At 27.0% G+C, this 18,691-nt stretch overlaps 1 protein-coding gene across 1 annotated transcript; it reads right to left on the bottom strand.

Annotated features, from left to right (window-relative positions):
* Positions 1–16,758: 16,758 nt before the first annotated feature.
* On the bottom strand, positions 16,759–17,868 carry LOC145841339 (uncharacterized). The gene is made up of 2 exons (XM_082948699.1): positions 17,360–17,868; positions 16,759–17,185 (listed from the first exon to the last, which is right to left on the bottom strand). The coding sequence occupies exons 1-2, from the start codon at positions 17,866–17,868 to the stop codon at positions 16,759–16,761; spliced, it is 936 nt and encodes a 311-aa protein (XP_082804825.1).
* Positions 17,869–18,691: the final 823 nt, after the last annotated feature.

Here is an 18,691-nt window from a genome sequence, read left to right as displayed (position 1 = left end):
TTTTTTGTTTTTTATATCAAAGCATTTCCGTGTTAAATTCTAATTAGTATAGAGGATGTAGACTACAATTTAAACATTTTTTCAAGTTTTTACTTTTGTTGTTAAAATACGTGTTTTATTTCGTTTCATTTTTCTCTTGTTTGCCAAAAAAATATTGTTAATTTAATTTAAGAAGCTTTTCTTTATATAGTTTGCAAAATCAATATTTTTAATCTTCTTTTTTAAAGAATGTATAAACTCAAAACTACAACACTATTTTAAAGAATTGGAACAATTATGTGTTTAGTTCTTCAGACAATCAACTGCACTTCCTTATTTGTAAACTTACAACAATTGAATACCTAAAAATAATTTGTCTATCAATTTTTCACATAAAAAAAACATATACTTTTATGTATTTTTTTCTTGTCATAATTTCATTAAATTATTCTTTCAACATCTGTTGATTAGCTTTTGAAGATAATTTAGTTATATTATTTCCAGTAATCTGTTGTTTTATTTTAATCAACGCATTAACTGGTTTATATTTTGTACTAAACTATTTTTTTTAACTTTACAGCATAAAATAGCTAAGCCACATGTTTGTGATCCTGATAATATTAAAATCGTTACTGTTGTTTCAATAAAAATTGAATTGAAAGAAATGTGTCATTGAATTTTCTACTCAAACTGTTACTTCACAACCTTGTTTCAAAACAAAAGTTACTGATTTTTTTGTAACAAATTCAATGGTTCAATTTTTTTACTTTTAACGGTTTTAAATTAAGATAAATATTAGTTTTTAGACTATAAATATTAACTGACTCAAAAAATTTAAGTAATTTTTTTCTGAAAGTTAGTTTAACTATTAAAATTTTAACCTGGAAATAAATCTAACTTATTTCAACTCAATTTTCTTAATATTAAAACTAAAAAGATAGAACTACACCGAATTAACGAAAATTTCACTAATTAGTTATAGGTAAAAATATTAATCAAATATTTTTTTCAACCTTTTGATTATAAACCGCCAAAACCTACTTTAATAAATTCTAAAAAAATTAAGCTTTTTTAATACTTGAATAGTTTTAAAGAACGCAATAACTTGAAACTACGCAAAACTCGCTGCATGTGATTATACTTACGTTTGATAATTATCTATAAAGTTTTTCTATATCATGTTAAAGGAACATATAACATGTTTTTTTTCGTGCACCACATCCTGAATCAAATATTTTGAGCGTATTTTTTGTCGTTCAATAATCTTTTTAAAAAAAATGACTATATTGCGCTATTTTTACTTTAAAAATCACTCAAGAATGTTTTAGATTTATAGTTAGCTTTGTATCGTTCTAATTTCCTTTTTAATAGTCGCTTTTATGAATTTTTATTTGATATAAAAACTTTTAATTTAAAAACAAATAACTGATTTTGTACACAAGTATTTTGTTATACTCATGGGGTTTCGTTACTAAAAATATAGATAGCTCTACAAAGAATAAATACTTTGAAAATTGAATTACCGCGTTTCAATTTTATAACGGGCTTTAGTTGTTTGAGTGTCTAGTATTGCGTTATTACGTTGCACCTCAAAAACACAGTTAACTAAAGTATTGTACAAAAGACAAAGTTTACATTTTCTTATTATCTCTGTACAACATCAAGCAATATTTGCAGACTTTCTTCCAAAAAACAAAAGATTTTAAAATTACTAAACTTTCATTAAAATGTTATCTTAATTTTGGTTCTCCAAAAAAACAGATATAATTTATAATAGTTATACTTCTATATAAGTTTTATTTAGTAATTAATTTAATTTTTCTTGATAACTTTTTCGAATAAAACTTTGTAAAAAAATATACAATGTTATTTTGCTAGTTTTTTCTGTAATGAATAGGTTATACTTTAAAACATTTTTTGTCTAGCGTTATTTTTTTTATCAGTAATAAAGTATTAAAGGCACATGTTTCCAATGACGTGTTAAGATTAAAATCACTGCTGCTTTTAAAATTACCATTTAAGTCAAGAGCAGTATGTAATTGAATTCTATTATATATAATAGAATTTTAATCTATCTATTTCGTAGAACTACGTAGATAATGTGTTAGTTTATAATCACAACGCTGTTTGAAAACTCGAGTTATAGAGTCTAAAACAGGGGTCGGCAAACTGCGGCCCGCGGGCCAAATGCGGCCCGCGAGCACTTAAATTTTTTAAATGGAATGCGGCCCGCGAAAGAAAATTTTGCGGCCCGCGAGCATGTAAAAGTGGCCCGCTGAGCAAAAATATGTTTTTAGTTAAGTTTGTTTGACAAGATTTGTTTTAAGTTCCTATTTAACATTCTAAAACAACTAAAAGACTTTGCTGATTTAGCTTAAAAATTTGAAAAATACAGGTTAGCATTGCACCAAGTTTTTTTGCTCAATTTCATAGTAACTTTCTTCTTACAACAGCAAGTTTTTTTTCTCAAAAAGAGTGTAAAAAGTGCTTTGAATTAGTAAAATAGTTATATAATACCTATTTGGTAAAAACTAAATGCAATTGTCTTCCGTTTTGTACAAAAGTAATGAACAGTAATTATTAATACTTATATTAAATATTATTAAAATATTATTTCTTTACAGTTTAGTTTTTTTACACGTTTTTTATACCTAAGTTTCTATTACAGATGTTTTATTACTTAATGTTATATTCTAGTGTGTACAAAAACATTTAAAATAATAATAAGAAGAAATAAGGTTAATTTTATTTTTATTTTGACACTTTTGATTTTTTAGAAGTTTACTTTGCAATTTAAATTAATTTCTATGCACACCAATAAACAAAGATGTTTAAATTTTAAACCACTTTTTATTCAATACTTAACGAGATAAATTTAGTTTATGCATAGTTTTCTAACATTGTTGTTTCTCCATGTAATATTTAAGTGTGTACAGACACATTTAAAACAATATATATGACATAAATTATAAAAATTTTTCTTAAGTATACTTTTTAATTTTTCAAACAATGTTTTTTTTTGGCAAAATAAGTTAATCTTAATGTGTTGCATACTAATATAAATTAGTTGCTGTTTTTTTGAACTACCTATATAATACAAACTAGATAGTAATTTATTAAGTTTGTACCTTTTTAATCAAAATAGTTCAAATTCCATCAAATAAACAAATAAAAGTTGCTACACTCAGACTATGACTTTTTGAAGACTTCAAATTTCAGGCCAATTTAGTCATTTTTCAGTTTTTTGCTTGAATTGATTTTTGTATGCTAAAATATCAGGCTAGTTTTGGTTACTCGGACTGACTTTTTTGCTTTAAAGAGTGGTAAATTAAAATTATGATGTATGTTTTGTTCAATGCACAGTGTTGGTTTGAGTTAAAACATATTTTAGATATTAAATCTTGCAGCTAATATAACTTGAACTATTATTTATATTAGTTGTGTACGTATAAGTGTTGCCAAAAAATCCCGGAAAAGCTTGGAATTTGACAACTTATGCTTAAAAGATCTTTAAAAGCCTTGAATTTGAGAATTATCGAAAAAACCTTGAATTTTAAACAACTTTTACATGTAAAGTAATGAAATTTCAAATTTTACATTTAAAGTAATGGTTTGACATAAAAAAATTACCATATAAAATTTTTTTATTAAAAATTACATTTATTGAAGCTTAACAGTATCTCTTAAATTTTTCTATATGAACTAAGAAAGTTTTTTTTTACTCTTAACTTAATTGTATACTAAAAATAGAAGCAAAAGATGTAATTTAAAATTTTTTTTTTGGTGCATTGCACTTTTGCTTTTAAAATGTGTTTACCTATTGTTGTGTTTTGTATTAAAACTATACCTAGATATTCTTCTAAAATGTTAAAACTAGTAAAACAGCCTGTAAAAAAAATTCTAAAATGAGCAATGTTTGTTGTATCACTTCTCACATCTTAAAAAACTGATTTAATCCTAGTTTGGTTTATGCGACTTTATAGTCTTTAGACATTTCCTAAACACGATTTCTTGTTAATATTGAAGAAATAAACCTAAATATTTTACTAATCCCAACATTTAAATAAGTTTTCAATTTTAAAAAGTATTTTTTTTATGAATTACTTTTTCTACTTAATAACTTGCCTTAACAGTTTTTTCTGATCAGTCTGTAGTTACTAAAAATAACCGTGTGCGTTGTTGAAACTGACTTAAACAGTTTACTTTTTTTTTGTTTCTCGCAATAACTCCAAACTAACGTATTATAGTTCTATTAGCTCGTCTTACAATTCACATTTGCTCTTATAAAATGCAATATCTTTATTGCAGATAAAGAATCTCAATAATGCTCAATAAAAAATAGGTTTTTATAATTCTTAATAGCTTAAGTTTTTTTTTATACATTCGTTAAAAATTATTAAAAACTTAATTGTAAATTCAAACTAAATAATAATGTTTCTATTTATGTAATTAATTCACTGTTAATAAACTTTGGTATTTCTTTATTTCGTGAACTTTATTCTAAACAGCGCTGCCAAACAAACAGGCTAGTTTTTTTTTTTTAATTTAGACTAGGTTAAAGATGTTTAAGAAATTTTTTTTAAACTCAGGTGTATCTAAAAGTTTTTTTTCAAAGACTTTGAATAAATCTTTGAATTCTCAGAATAGTTTTTATGACTGTAGTGTGGTTTACTAATTATTTTTTTGTATATTTACATATTGTGCTTTTTTATAGCAATGACATTTTAGTTATGTATTTAAGCTTGATTAACAAAAAGTTTTAGCTATTTTAACTTTAGTAAACTTCTAATATAATACCGACATTTTTGCTTTTAAAGTGGCAACCGTGTAAAAGACTAATAAGCCATTCTGTTAAAGTATTCCAGCATTGATAATTTTAAAAATATAATATAGCTTATCTACAATATAAATAACTGTAAATTCTATTTAACAAAATAATTACTGGGTTTTCTAAAGAATGCAAACTATTTAAAACGCAAAAAATATTTTCAATAGTTAAATTTTTTTTAATATGAAAAGATGGTTCATAATATAAAAAATGTATTGAGTGGCCCATAAATGTTTTTCAAGCTCGGTTTTTATAGAGATTTAGGTTGTAAGTAAAATAATAAAAATAATTTATTAAGTTTAACTTATTAAATGTTCAAGAAAGTACATACTTTATTAAGACTTAAGTATATTAAACAATGTAAATTATATTCCAATAAATGTTTATATATTAAATAGGCATTCTATGTGTAGCTAAAAGTCATTTAAACTAGTAAAGTGAATAAAAGTAAAACTATCTCTGGTGTGACTAAAACTAAAGCCAAAAGATTATTCAAATATCACTAAAACTAAAACTGTGGCCCGCGAAGATTTTGAAAACTTGAAAATTGGCCCGCGAGCACCAATTGCCTGCCGACCCCTGGTCTAAAACTTAGCTTTTAAGCTTATGCTCTGATTTTTTCCACTTAGTTTTTACGGTAAAAATTTACTTTGTTCTTTGTTTCTAACCTCAAATTAGTTTTACTTGCAACAATATAAGTAAAGAGCTTAAGGCTTCAAACCAAGTTTATGAAAAACACAAAAAGTTGAAAGAGTTAAATTGTCTTTGTTTTGTTTGATTTGTGATTATTCACCAAGTTTTTTGTGCGATGTTGAATTTTGAGAAAAAAAAAAACTGCTTGTAAAACTAAGCTAAACTGTCCTGGACAAAACATTAAAAGGTATTCGTTTAGTGCGACTCGATAACCGAAAGGTTTTTTCGTGCACCAGGTCCTAGAACCAAATATTTCTAGCGTCTTTCTTTTTGTTCAATAAACTATAACCATGTATATATATTAAAATCGGTAGATACTTTTGTTACTTTCGGAATTTTCATATAAAAATCTGTTTTTCAATTTAAATTTGTTTTTTAATAGGTAGACAACTTTTTTTAGACAATTGCGTTCCTAATAGAAAAGAAAAAAAAACAAGTTTTGATTACAAAAATCGATAAATAATATTTATTATAAACTTCACAAAATACAGATCTGCATATTATATTTTTGTAACTTTTTCATTATTTATTACCGTAATATTTATTATTGTATACACTGTTAAAATTAGTAAAATAATATTCCTCATAAAGCGTTATTTTGTTTTATAACCTCAATTTTAAACAAAAAAAGCTTATATTTATTTCAAAATACAACATAAAGCTTAGAATACAGCATTTGTGCAACATAATTAGTTCAAAATATTAACAAAAGAAAACTATCTATATTTTCATCTAATTTTATAATGGTCTAAAAAGTTTTAATATTTTAGAAAAAAAACTTTAAACAACAACAAAAACATATTTTAAATGTTGTCGTCGTTTGCGTGGTCCTCCGACAGTCATGCATTGAGACCTAAAAGTAATGACGTCTCACATGATCAATTAAACAAGCGTTTAAAAGTTATGAAATGATATATTACCAACAATTTAAATGTTAGCAGGGATACTAAGAAAAGCGCTAATGTTCTCAATGATCGCGTCAGAGATGTTGAGACTAAAATAAAGATCATGATTTGGAACATAGTGTTTATTCTATTTAGCTCTTGCTTATTTTGGTCGTTGGTGTTTCAGAAACTTCTTTTTTGAAATTCAGAATTTTGTTATTCGACGGTCTGAAGGTATGAAAGTATCGTTTTTCAACTAATTTGAGTAATTAGTTTTACTAGTTGCTTAATTTTCTTTAATAAGGTTTTAAAATTTATTAAGGAGGTTGTAAATTGTTGTTTCTTTAAACTATCGCTTGATCTGTTTTTTTTTTTGTGAAAAAAAAACTCTACAATTTAGTATGCCAGTTCAGTCATAATTTGTTTACAAATTAAACTGAAATAATCAATAGATAATATTATTATAGAATAGATAAATTTTTAAGACTCCAGCACATAGTTTAAAAAGAAATAATTAGAGTTGTTTACATTAAAAAGAACTTGAGAAAATTGGAATTTAACCTTAGTTTATCAAGTAACTATATTAATTAAGTAGCTGTCTAAATTGCACGAGCGTACAAAATTTCACGAGGGGAGAAAATTGCACGAAGATACTTTTGCACAAAGGTTCACTTTTACACGAAAACACTTTTGCACGAAGACACTTTTGCACGAGCAGACAATTTTGCACGGAATAATTTTTTTAGTTTTATATATTTTTTTTTACAATCACTGTTACCCCTAACCCTTATCCTCGGTCGGTAAGCTTTTTTTTTTTACTATCACTGTTACCCTTATCCCTTACCCTCGGTCGGTAGTTTTTTATTTTTTTATTATAATATAAAACAGTTGTTTATGTTTACTATCACTGTTATCCATAACCCTTACCCTCGTCAGTAACTTTTTTTTATTTTTATTTTTTTTTATTAAAGTAATTTTTTTTTTGTTTATTTTTTTTTTTTTACTCTTGTGCAAAAATATAACTCGTGCATTTTTGTGCCCTCGTGCAGTTTAGTAACCTCGTTCAATTTTGTCTTCGTGCAATTTAGACCCTTTCCCATTTTAACTATGGTATTCTTGAGTAATATTCAATTTATAATTTGATTTAGAAACTTTTCATTCACTTAATTCTTTTTTCAGTTGTTACGATCATATTTTAGTGGGCTAAATTTGAAACGCACAGTAAACGTGTTAATGTAGATGCTAGATAACTGCTTCACATTATCAAATTAAAATATTGAATATTGTAATAGCCTAAACTCTGCAATTTAAAATTTGTTGTCTACATTACAATTAACAAATGTTGTACTAACAGTTACGATTTAGACTTAATTTCACCAACTAAAAATTTTTCAAAACTAGATTATTAGCGATGTTTTAAAAATTGTCCCGTCCAAATGAGGTTATTATACTTATAAAATTTTAACGCAGACCATAAGATTGTAGCAGTCCTATTTTTACTACTAAACACAACTGGGAAAATATTTTATAAATCTATTTGTATGCTTAGCTTTTAATCTTTTCAAAAGATATTATTTTAAATCGTAAATATTAGAAAGTTTTCCAGTTATAGCTGTTAAAAACTGTTCAAATCATTTAGTTTTTGTAACAAAATTCTTCTTAAAATATACGTTGTTAGAACTAACTTTGTTTGAAAAGTTTCAGTATTTTTAGTCTACAGTATACTTAACTCTAAACACATAACTAAAATTAATTACCTAATTTGAAGCTAATTTACTTGAACATATCTTTAGAAATACTAAAACAAAGTAAAACATTTAAATTACTAAGAGTTTATTCGTTATAAATCTTCGATAACGAACGAAAAAACTTCAAAATAAAAACTCAAAAGTGAAAAGTTCATCAATCAGTAGTTATTCCCAATTTATTCTTGGCTCACGCAAACCTGCTTTCTTTCTTGTTCGAAATCGTAAAACAAATCGGCAACGGAAGCCAATCAACAATCAATATCTTTGTGAAGACATTAAAAAGCAGTTGAAAGCCGCTCATGGTGAAACCAGCACCAATCCTTTAGTGCCACTCTAAGCTGCAGGGTCGATATTCAAAGTAATTACATGCGGATACAACGCCTAACACCGAAAACGCTTCAGTTCAACGTTACTTCATTTTTACTTTGATCATCGCAGCTTTGTTTGTTAATGTTTATTACAACAGTTGCAGCGTACTTATATGCAGAAAAATAAAAGAGAATAGAGTAAAAATAAAAATCGATTTTTTTCTATGTTCGATGGTATTACAAGATTCGAGCATTTTAGGTTATCGATTAAATGGATAAATAAAACTTTAAACCACTTTTATTACATTATTTTTTTTATGACAGTAAAGTTAATCATGGAATAAATGTGGTTTTAAGTGGTTATAAATATTTTTATACAAATTGTCTGAAAACTAAAGTTTGTTATATTACTTTAAACACAGGATTTATTTTTGTTCAAATTTTTCAAACTTTGATGGTTTTTTCGTATTTTTTTCTAGAAGAAATAAATCTTTTTTGATTCTATTTAAGCAGTGTTTCAAATGTTTTTTTGTATAAGAATATACAAGGACGAAATAGAATTTAATTATACCAATTCGATCATCAGACCACAAGCCTTCGGTAGACTGAGACCGGTTTTGTCCTGATTAGGACTTCTCAACCAATTGGTACGATCAAACCTTATGTTAACTTGAGCTTGTCTCACGGCATATGAAAGTCCAGGCTTCGGCTCTGTAGACTTTCGCCAATGTTTTCGTCGAAGAACTAAACAAAACTACTTTTATTCGCAATCTGCATTTGAGTTCCTCGACACGCTATGTTAACAAATTTTCTAACATGTTTTTTTGTTTTTTCATCAAAGCATTTCCGGGTTAAATTCTAATTAGTATAAAGGATGTAGGCTACAATTTAAACATTTTTTAAAGCGCTTACTTTTGTTGTTAAAGTACGTGTTTCATTTCGTTTCATTTATCTCTTGTTTGTCGAAAAAATATTGTTAATTTAATTTTAAGAAGCTTTTCTTTATATATTTTGCGAAATCTGATTAAAAAACAATATTTTTAATCAATTTTTTTTTAAAGAATGTATAAATTCAAAACTACAACACTATTTTAAAGATTTGGAACTAATATGTGTTTAATTTTTGCAAATAATCAACTGCACTTCCTTATTTGTAAACTTACAACAATTAAATACCTAAGAATAATTCATCTATTAATTTTTCACATAAAAAAACATATACTTTTATGTCTTTATTTGTTGTCATAATTTCATTAAGTTATTCTATTAACACCTGTGGATTAGTTTTTTGAAGATAATTTAGTTATAGTATTTGAAGTAATCTATTGTTTTATTTTAATCAATGCATTAACTTAGGGATGGGCAACGTACGGCCCGCGGGCCGGATCCGGCCCGCGAAGTGAAAATGACCGGCCCCCAAACCTTTTTTAAATTTAAATGGAATCCAGCCCGCGGACAAAATTGATCCGGCCCGCGAGTAGATGATCCGGCCCGCTAGGCATTTTCAAAATTTATATGAAATCCGGCCAACCAATGTAAATATTACAAAATTTGTAAAAAACATTTTTAGAATTATTTTAATAAAACAAAAATGTAAGACTTTGACCCTGAAAACGTTTGTAAAATTGGCTTTTTATTTTTGTGGTGATAAAAACACTGTTTTGTTAAAGTATTTTTTTCTGTTTCGAGTCAGTTAAAGTAATGCTTTCTCAAATTATCCAAAAACAATTGTTTGCTGAACTAACTTTGATGATCTTACCTACCATAATGACTTTCATAAAAAATGGACGTGTTAAAAATTGTCTTTCCCAGATGTGTAGTGAGTTGTTCTTATACTTGTTTAGAAAAGTAAAAAAAATCTTTTTAAGCATTGACAATTATTTTATGTCAAACTGCTCAACATTAAATTTTAATAAAATATTATAAGTTTAGACTACAATTTCCACTCTTTTTTGCTATTTATTTTTTTATTTTTGACTTTTTGATTAATTATATGGTTAAGTTTAGTGATAAGCAATTGATGACAATAGTTTCACTTGATAATGAGTTTGGTCATCGTTTTTCAGACTTTCAAAAACTAATAGAATGATTTGATATTGTGTCATCATAGTTGACGTTTGACACCGAAAATGCACCTAGTATTATACGGTTAGAACTGCTTAACTTCAATGTGACAGTACACTAAAAAAAATTCAAACCTTAAAAGTTTGACAGATTTTACGCCCTACTGAACAAGTCAAAGTTTGTTAATTTAAAAATGATGGCAATGAAGTTACTTGTTCTGTTTGGGTCTACATATATTTGCGAACAAACATTCTTAACCATGTTTATAAACAAAAGTTAGCTGCGTTCAAATCTTACTGATACCAATCTGCAGTCATTACTGAGAATATCTACTTCGAATATACTTCCAGATTTTAAACAACTTGTTAAAAACTTTGATGATCCACAAATGTCTCATTGACTTCTTTTAAGTGTAATCATTCTTGCTAAACTTTTTAATCTTACATTTAAAATATAATATGACAGTATTATATGTTAGTTTTTCGTTTAGTACTATTTTCATTAGTGAAACTTATCTTAATCCAAAAGTCTATTAAATTTATATGGTTATCATGTTTAATTATTAATTAATCTCTTTTTTATTTTAGTATTTCGGTACTTTATGTTATACTTTTATAAAAGTATTTTAGATGAATTGTTTGACAATATTATTTTTCGAGTACAGAACTTAGTTAAGTTTCATAAGTTGATTCATTATTGATATTTTGAAAGTAAAAGTACAAGAATTATAAGCCAAAGTAGTTTTTTATCTAGGTTTAACTGTTTTTTGTTATGTTGATATGAAAATTTAAATCAAATATATAATTTTTGTTGCTTTTAGTAGATTTTTAGATATATTTTTTTGTATTATTGAACGAGCCAAAGTTTGTCAACTTCAAAATATGACTATGAAACTAGTTGTTTTGTTCGAGACTTCATACATTTGAAAACAAACATAACCGACCATAAACATTTAAAAAGGATTAGCTAATTTCAAAACTAATCGGTATTTCAGTGCACTTGCAGAATTTCCCAAACCGTCATGCAACTAGATTTAAACAACTGTAATATATGATTTACCTTAAGTGTTTCATCGAGACTTTTTAATTTAATTTTTTCGCTTTTTATGGTAAAACTGTTTATTATATCAGAATTATTTGTTGTTTGGTTTCTTTTATACGTGCAAAAATATGTAATGAATCTTTATTAGTTTGTTCAAATTATAAGTTAATAGTTTAATTTTGTAATATTAGTTAACTTCTGAATATTATTATTAATATAAACTCCAGCCAAGGATTGGCAAAATTAGATAATTTCGGATAGTTAACAATTTTTCAATGTTTTAGCTTGAAATATTAGGCTCGAATATTTTTTAGTAAGTAAGCTATTGTTTTTGTAAGACTAACTAGTATTAATTCGGTCCAGACTTATAATAAATATAGAGTTATGAATACTTAATAAAAATTTACACAAAGTTTCATGCTTGAGAACCTTGGTACTTAAAATATTAATTCAAAATTCTGAAATACCCGATCAATAAGCATCCAGCCGGATCGAAATCTTTTTCAAATTAGCTTCCATTCGGATCCGGATCTCTTTTTTTTAAATAAGTGTTTAGCCGGATCAGGATAATATTTTCAAATAAGGATCCGGATCTAAAAATGGATCCAGCTGAATCCGGTAGATCACTAACTCGAAATGCTCCGGCCCGCTGAGGACTATTTTTTTTTTGGATCCGGCCCGTCAACTATTTACGTTGCCCACCCCTACATTAACTGGTTTATATTTTGTACTAAACTATTTTTTTTAATTTTACAGCATAAAATAGCTAACCCACATGTTTGAAATTGACCTGATAGTATTAAAATCGTTGCTGTTGTTTCAATAAAAATTGAATTGAAAGAAAATTAATTTTTGATTCTTCTACTGAAACTGTTACTCCACAACCTTGTTTCAAAACAAAAGTTACTGATTTTTTTTGTAACAAACTAAATGGTTCAATTTTTTCACTTTCAACGGTTTTTAATTAAGAATAGATATTGTTTTTCAGACTATAAATATTGACTGACTCAAAAAATTGAAATAATATTTTTCTGAAAGTAAGATAAATATTAAAATTTTAACTTTAGAAAAGAAACCTAACTTATTTCAACTCAATTCTCTTAGTATTAAACTTAAAAAGGTAGAACTACACCGAATTAACGTAAATTTTACTGATTAGTTATAGATAAAAATATTAATCAAGTTTTTTTTTTCAACTTTTTGATTATACGAACACCAAAACCTATCTCAATACATTTTAAAGAAAATTAAGCTTTTTTAGTTCGTAAAATTGTTTTAAAGAAAGCAATAACTTGAAACTAAGCAAAACTCGCTGCATGTGGTTATACTTACGTTTGATATTTATCTATTAAAGTATTTCTATATCATGTTAAAGGAAACATATAACATGTTTTTTTCGTGCACCAATTCCTGAATCAAATATTTTGAGCGTATTTTTTGTCGTTCAATAAACTATAAAAAATACGCTGAGTATATTGCGCTATTTTTACTTTTAAAAATTACTCAAGATTGTTTTAGATGTATAGTTAGTTTTGTAATAGGTTCTAATTTTCTTTTTAGTAGTCGCTTTTATGAATTTTTATTTGATATAAAAACTTTTAATTTAAAAACAAATAACTGATTTTGTACGCAAGTACTTTGTTATACTCATGGGGTTTCGTTACTAAAAATATGGATATATACAGAGTGTAAACATTTTGAAATTTTATTTACCCCGTTTTAATTTCTAGCGGGCTTTAGTTGTTTGAGTGTCTAGTATTGCGTTATTACGTTGCACCTCAAAAACACAGTTAACTAAAGTTTTGTACAAAAGACAAAGTTAACATTTTCTTATAATTTCTGTACAATATCAAGCAATATTTGCAGACTTTATTCCTTAAAGCTTTAAAAATTACAAACTGTAAACATTTTAAAGTTTGAGTACTCTTTATTTTTATTTTCTAAAGTAAACTGTTTTTCATATTTCTTATTTCTAATATGCAGCATGGGTATTTAAAATGTTATTTGAAATTTATTTTTTCAAAAAACAGACATAATTTATGACAATTATACTGCTATGTAAGTTTTATTTAGTAATTAATTTAATTGTTCTTGATAACTTTTTCGAATAAAACTTTGTAAAAAAATATACTTAGTTATTTTGATAGTTTTTTCTGTAATGAATAGGTTATACTTTAAAACAATTTTTGTTTAGCGTTTGTTTTTTTTCAGTAATAAAGTATTAAAGGCACATGTATGCAAATGACGTGTTAAGATTAAAATCACTGCTGTTTTTTTTAAATACCATTTAAGTCAAGAGCAGTATGTAATTGAATTCTATTAGAAATAACAGAATTTTAATCTATCTATTTCGTAGAAATACGCAGATATTATATTAGTTTAAAATCACAACGCTGTTTAAAAACTCGAGTTACTAGAGTCTAAAACTTAGCTTTTAAGCTTATGCTCTGGTTTTATTCCACTTAGTATTTACAGTGAAAAATTAATTTGTTCTGTATTTCTAACCACAAATTAGTTTTACATGCAACTACATAAGTAAAGAGCTTAAGGCTTCAAACTAAGTTTATGGAAAACACAAAAAATTAAAAGAGTTAAATTCTCTTTGTTTTCTTAGAATTTTAACTATTCCTTAAGTTTTTTGTGCGATGTTTAATTTTGACAAAAAACTGCTTGTAAAACTAAGCTAAACTGTCCTGGAAAAGACATTAAAAGGTATTCGTTTGCTGCGACTCGATAACCGAAATGTTTTTTCGTGCATCAGGTCCTAGAACCAAATATTTTGAGCGTCCAAAATAATTTAAATAAATCTAAAAAATATATGCGACAGTCATGGAAAACAGCATTTAAACAATTAAATTCATTTAATTTAATTGTTTAAATGCTATTTTCCATGACTGTCACATATGTTTTTTAGATTTATTTAAGCACTGACGAGGTCTTTGACCGAAACTTAGTTTGTAAAATAAATTCTTGAAAGAATAAATTCATTATTTCTCCTCCAGTAGTTGAGATCTCTTATTTATTTTCTTAAAATAAAACATATAATAATTTTATAAACGTTAAAAAGTTTTAATAATTTAGAAAAAAACTAAAAACAACAACAAAAACATATTTTAAATGTTGTCGTCGTTTTTAGTGGTTTTATCTGTTTTTTTGGTTTAGTTCAAATGTAAAAAAAACCTTTTACAAGTTCTTTTAAAGTAAAGTTCAGGTTTAAAAAAAATTTATAAAAACTTAAGTTAAAGACGTTTTAGTGTTGTTATACTTGATAGAGTGGGTAGTATTTATTGTAGTCTGAAATTCTCGCTTAATTATCTATTCAAAGTTGTTTTTTTTAAAGGATTTCACCTATTATATTGCTGTTTTAAAACATGAACGTTTTTGACCATAACTCCTCAATACTAGAGGCTTGACAATCTAACAGTTTGGTCAAATATTTCTGAAAAATTTTCTCCAGGTTTTCAAAGTACAAATTTTTTAACCATTTATAGTATTAAATCTATATCAATTAAAAAAGATGTTTTTTGATAGATTTCAACTATTATGATAAAGTATTACTATTATTCAACTTTTGTATTATTCTATTGCAACCTGTACTATTATTTAAAAATATTTATTTTAAGTTCTTCTTATATAATTGCTCAAAAGCCTTATGTTGATATATACCATGTATAGCCATACAGTCCAGTTAAAGTTTGTTTTTAGTATTAATTTGATGATTTTTTACTAATAAGATGATTTATCAACCTGTTTAGTTAATTTTTTTTTTTTAATTTGCAACAGCTAATATAAAGTTGAATTAAATTAAAATTAAAACAAGAACTAAGTGCAAAAACTAAAGAAATTTAATTAAGTATAAATAACTAAATTAAAACTTAACTAACAATTCGTCTTATATTTCTACTTATTTCACTTCGCACTAGTTTTTTACAACAGATTTTTAGTGCAAGTAAAATTTCATCAATAAAAATCTTTACTTATATTCTGCAAAATACAATGAACTTTAACTAAAACAGTAAATGAAATATTGCCTTGCTTTACTAATAAAAAACTTGAATACACTTTTTTAATTCCAAAAGTAATAAAATTAACTATTTTTTATTAACATAGTTAAAAAACTATAATTTTAAAAAATTCCAGGTTTTTCATGATTTTTGTTCAAAATTTGAGGTTTTTTTTTTCTTAATTGTCAAATTCCAGGTTTTTATAGGTTTTTGGCCACTCTGAATCCAGGCTTTAGTAAATATAGCATTAACAACCTAATCTAGAATTACGGTACTTATTATTTTTATATATACTTAAACTATGTTCTGTAAAACAAGGTGCGCTGTTAAAAAATTTATAAAGAGTTTAAACCAACATAATTCTACTTAAAATCTTGTACTAAGACCATCTGAATGCCAAACTTATTAAAAACTTTTTCGATTGTTTCAAATATACATGCACATAGTCCAAATGGCTGAAGACATTTTTCAGTAAAAAAATCAAAATTTTGAACAATTCAATTTCGAAAGCGCCTGGTACTTATTAAAGATTAAGTAGCTTAAGAAAATTTTTATTGTCTTTTTTTGTATTTTACTTGTCAAGCTTTTTGTTTAGAATACTAAATAGATTTATCTACAAAACCAACTTTGTATCGACGCCTTTACTTATTTATAAGTGCTATTTTGTTTTTGATGTGAACAAAGTAACTGGAAAGTACATCTAATTTATCTTATTTTGATAAAGTGAGCTATCAAAATCTGTTTAGCCCAGCTGGAATGAAAAACCTTTTTTATATGAACCCTTTATTATCGAAAATGTTGGTAAGATTTTAACTAGAAAAATTACACAAATTTACTGACAGGTTTATTAAAAAGCGCATTAAAACACTCTACTTATAATTTTTTATAAAGTATAAACATTATTTGCTGCAATGAAACCTTATAAAGACTAAAGATGTATGTAAAAAAATAAGTAAACTCTATAGTTATCATTAAAAAAATATTTTTAGTTTATTAAATTTACCTAAAAATTGTTTACCAAAGTGATAAATTTTGTTTAAACCGCATACTTTTATGCAATTATAACATTAAAAGTTATTAATTTTCGTAAAAGGCTTTAAAAAAAGGTATTAAAAATTGAAAACCTAGTTTAACGCTTCTATCCAGTCAAAGACATTTTACAATCAAACCATGTTTAAACATCAACCTCAGACAAACCAAAACGCAACTTCACTCACCCAAAACAACCTCTTCCACGCAAACCTTCTCCTTGCAAACCTTGCAGTACCACTTGCCCTTGGGCGCGTGAGTGATTCCCACGCACCCGTAGTGGAACCACTCTATCGGGCAGCCGGCGCCCTCGCAAGCAATCATGCTGCCGTACGACCTCGCCTGGCAGAAGCAGTACTTGCTCTCGTCCACTCTCCTCTCCACTTCCTCCTCCTCCGACGAGCTGCTGGAAGAAAGGAGCCTCCTCTTCGAATTCTTTCTTTCCCGCTCCCACGCCGCCGCCTTCGACGTTTTCGTCTTCGTCCTCGGCGCCCTGGGAGACCATTGGTTGGTCTCCAAACCGGGCTCCTGCTTTATTTTAACAAAGCTCGGAAAGCCACTCTGCTCTTTTTGTTGCTGAGAAAAGCTGAAGATTCCCACAGCCGTTCTGTCAGAAAGGTTTATCAGTTATATATATAAAAAAATCTGTCTTATTTATTTTTTCCCAGTTCCTTATACTACACCTTAAATCAAGTGTTTGTAATTATAAAACTTGTGTAAGTTAATTATGCATTTAAATATTTTATTTTATGTTGAACTTTAAAATAAACCATTAACAAACCTCTCTGGCTCCACAAACTCTTGCTTGATTTTAAACGGCAAATTGTGCTGAACGATCTGCTTCTTTTCCAAAACGCGCGGCTTTTTCGCCGGCAACTTCCTCCTCTCAGCCGCCCTCACCACCCTCGGCTCTTCCCTGAACCGGCTCTCGATGACGGCGGTGATGCCGGGGCTGTCCTCTTCCAGCTCGGCCTTGTACTTCAGAGTGTCGAAGTCCAGCTTCTTCACGTACCTGCCGATCATGCCCACCACGCAGTCGGCTATCTCCTTCTTCTGCTTGTGCATGTCGACGATCTTCTGGTGGTCCGCGTGCACCTGATCCAGCGTCTTCTGCTCTCGGCCGTCCCTCTGGTCCGCTTGCAGCCGAGCGAACGCCTTCCTCTTCCTCTCGTTGCACTTCCACTTGAGCTTCTCCGCCCGCTCGTCGATCAGCTTTATCTCTTCCAGCTTGCTTTTGACTTCGTTGGGCAAGCCCTCGGCGATGTAAACGAAGTCTTCTAGGTGTTGCATTTGTAAAAATGTGTGCGTGTGTGTGCTTAAATTACTGCAAATATATATTTTTGTTGGAACTAAAAATCAAATGCATTTTTAGACATATATAGGTTTCTAAAAAATTTTATTGCCAGATATGTATGATAACTATTTCATTTTATCATAAGTTTCAAGAACATCTTACTAATTAGGCATTTTTCACCAAAATTATTCTTTACTAAATTTGTTAAAAAGAAAAAATTGCATTTGTGTGAGACATAAAAAATTATGTTTAAAGAACTATAAGATTAAAACAATGGGCACATCTAACAGCCAATGAAAATCATAAGAGTAATTATACCATTTCCAAAGAAGGTTGGTATTGTACTGTTTTTTGAAATCATTTAAACTTAAATTACATAAGTTATCATTAAATAACTGTATGTTAAAAAAATCATAATAATAAAACTTTAACAAACGAATAAGCTTTGGATAAAAAAAATTGTAAAAAAAAAAGTTTACACAAAATTTCAATTAAAATAATAATTTGTTTGAAATAAAATAGTATCAGAAATATTTTTTTGAAACAAATACGAAAAGTAGATTTTCTTTTAATCTAATTAAAATTGTAACAGTATTTATACTCAAGGTTGTTTATAAGAGTTATTTGTTTTTGTTTAAAACATTTTACACTTAGAATTAATATTGATCAGTAAAGCTAATTATAAATAAAACAATAATAGCATACTTGTAAAATAGTAAAACTTAACTTTAATATTCTAAAAATCCATCTGATTTAAAAATTTACTAATTATTAAAAGCAATTTTGAATTACCAATTTGAAATTTAGCTATAACTTTGT

The sequence above is a fragment of the Thalia democratica genome, chromosome 7 (genome assembly GCF_965202585.1).
Source record: "Thalia democratica chromosome 7, ktThaDemo2.hap1.1, whole genome shotgun sequence".
In the NCBI taxonomy this organism is placed as follows: Eukaryota; Metazoa; Chordata; class Thaliacea; order Salpida; family Salpidae; genus Thalia; species Thalia democratica.
The sequence above is the reverse complement of the archived record's forward strand: the minus strand, read 5'-3'. Positions and strand labels throughout refer to the sequence as shown.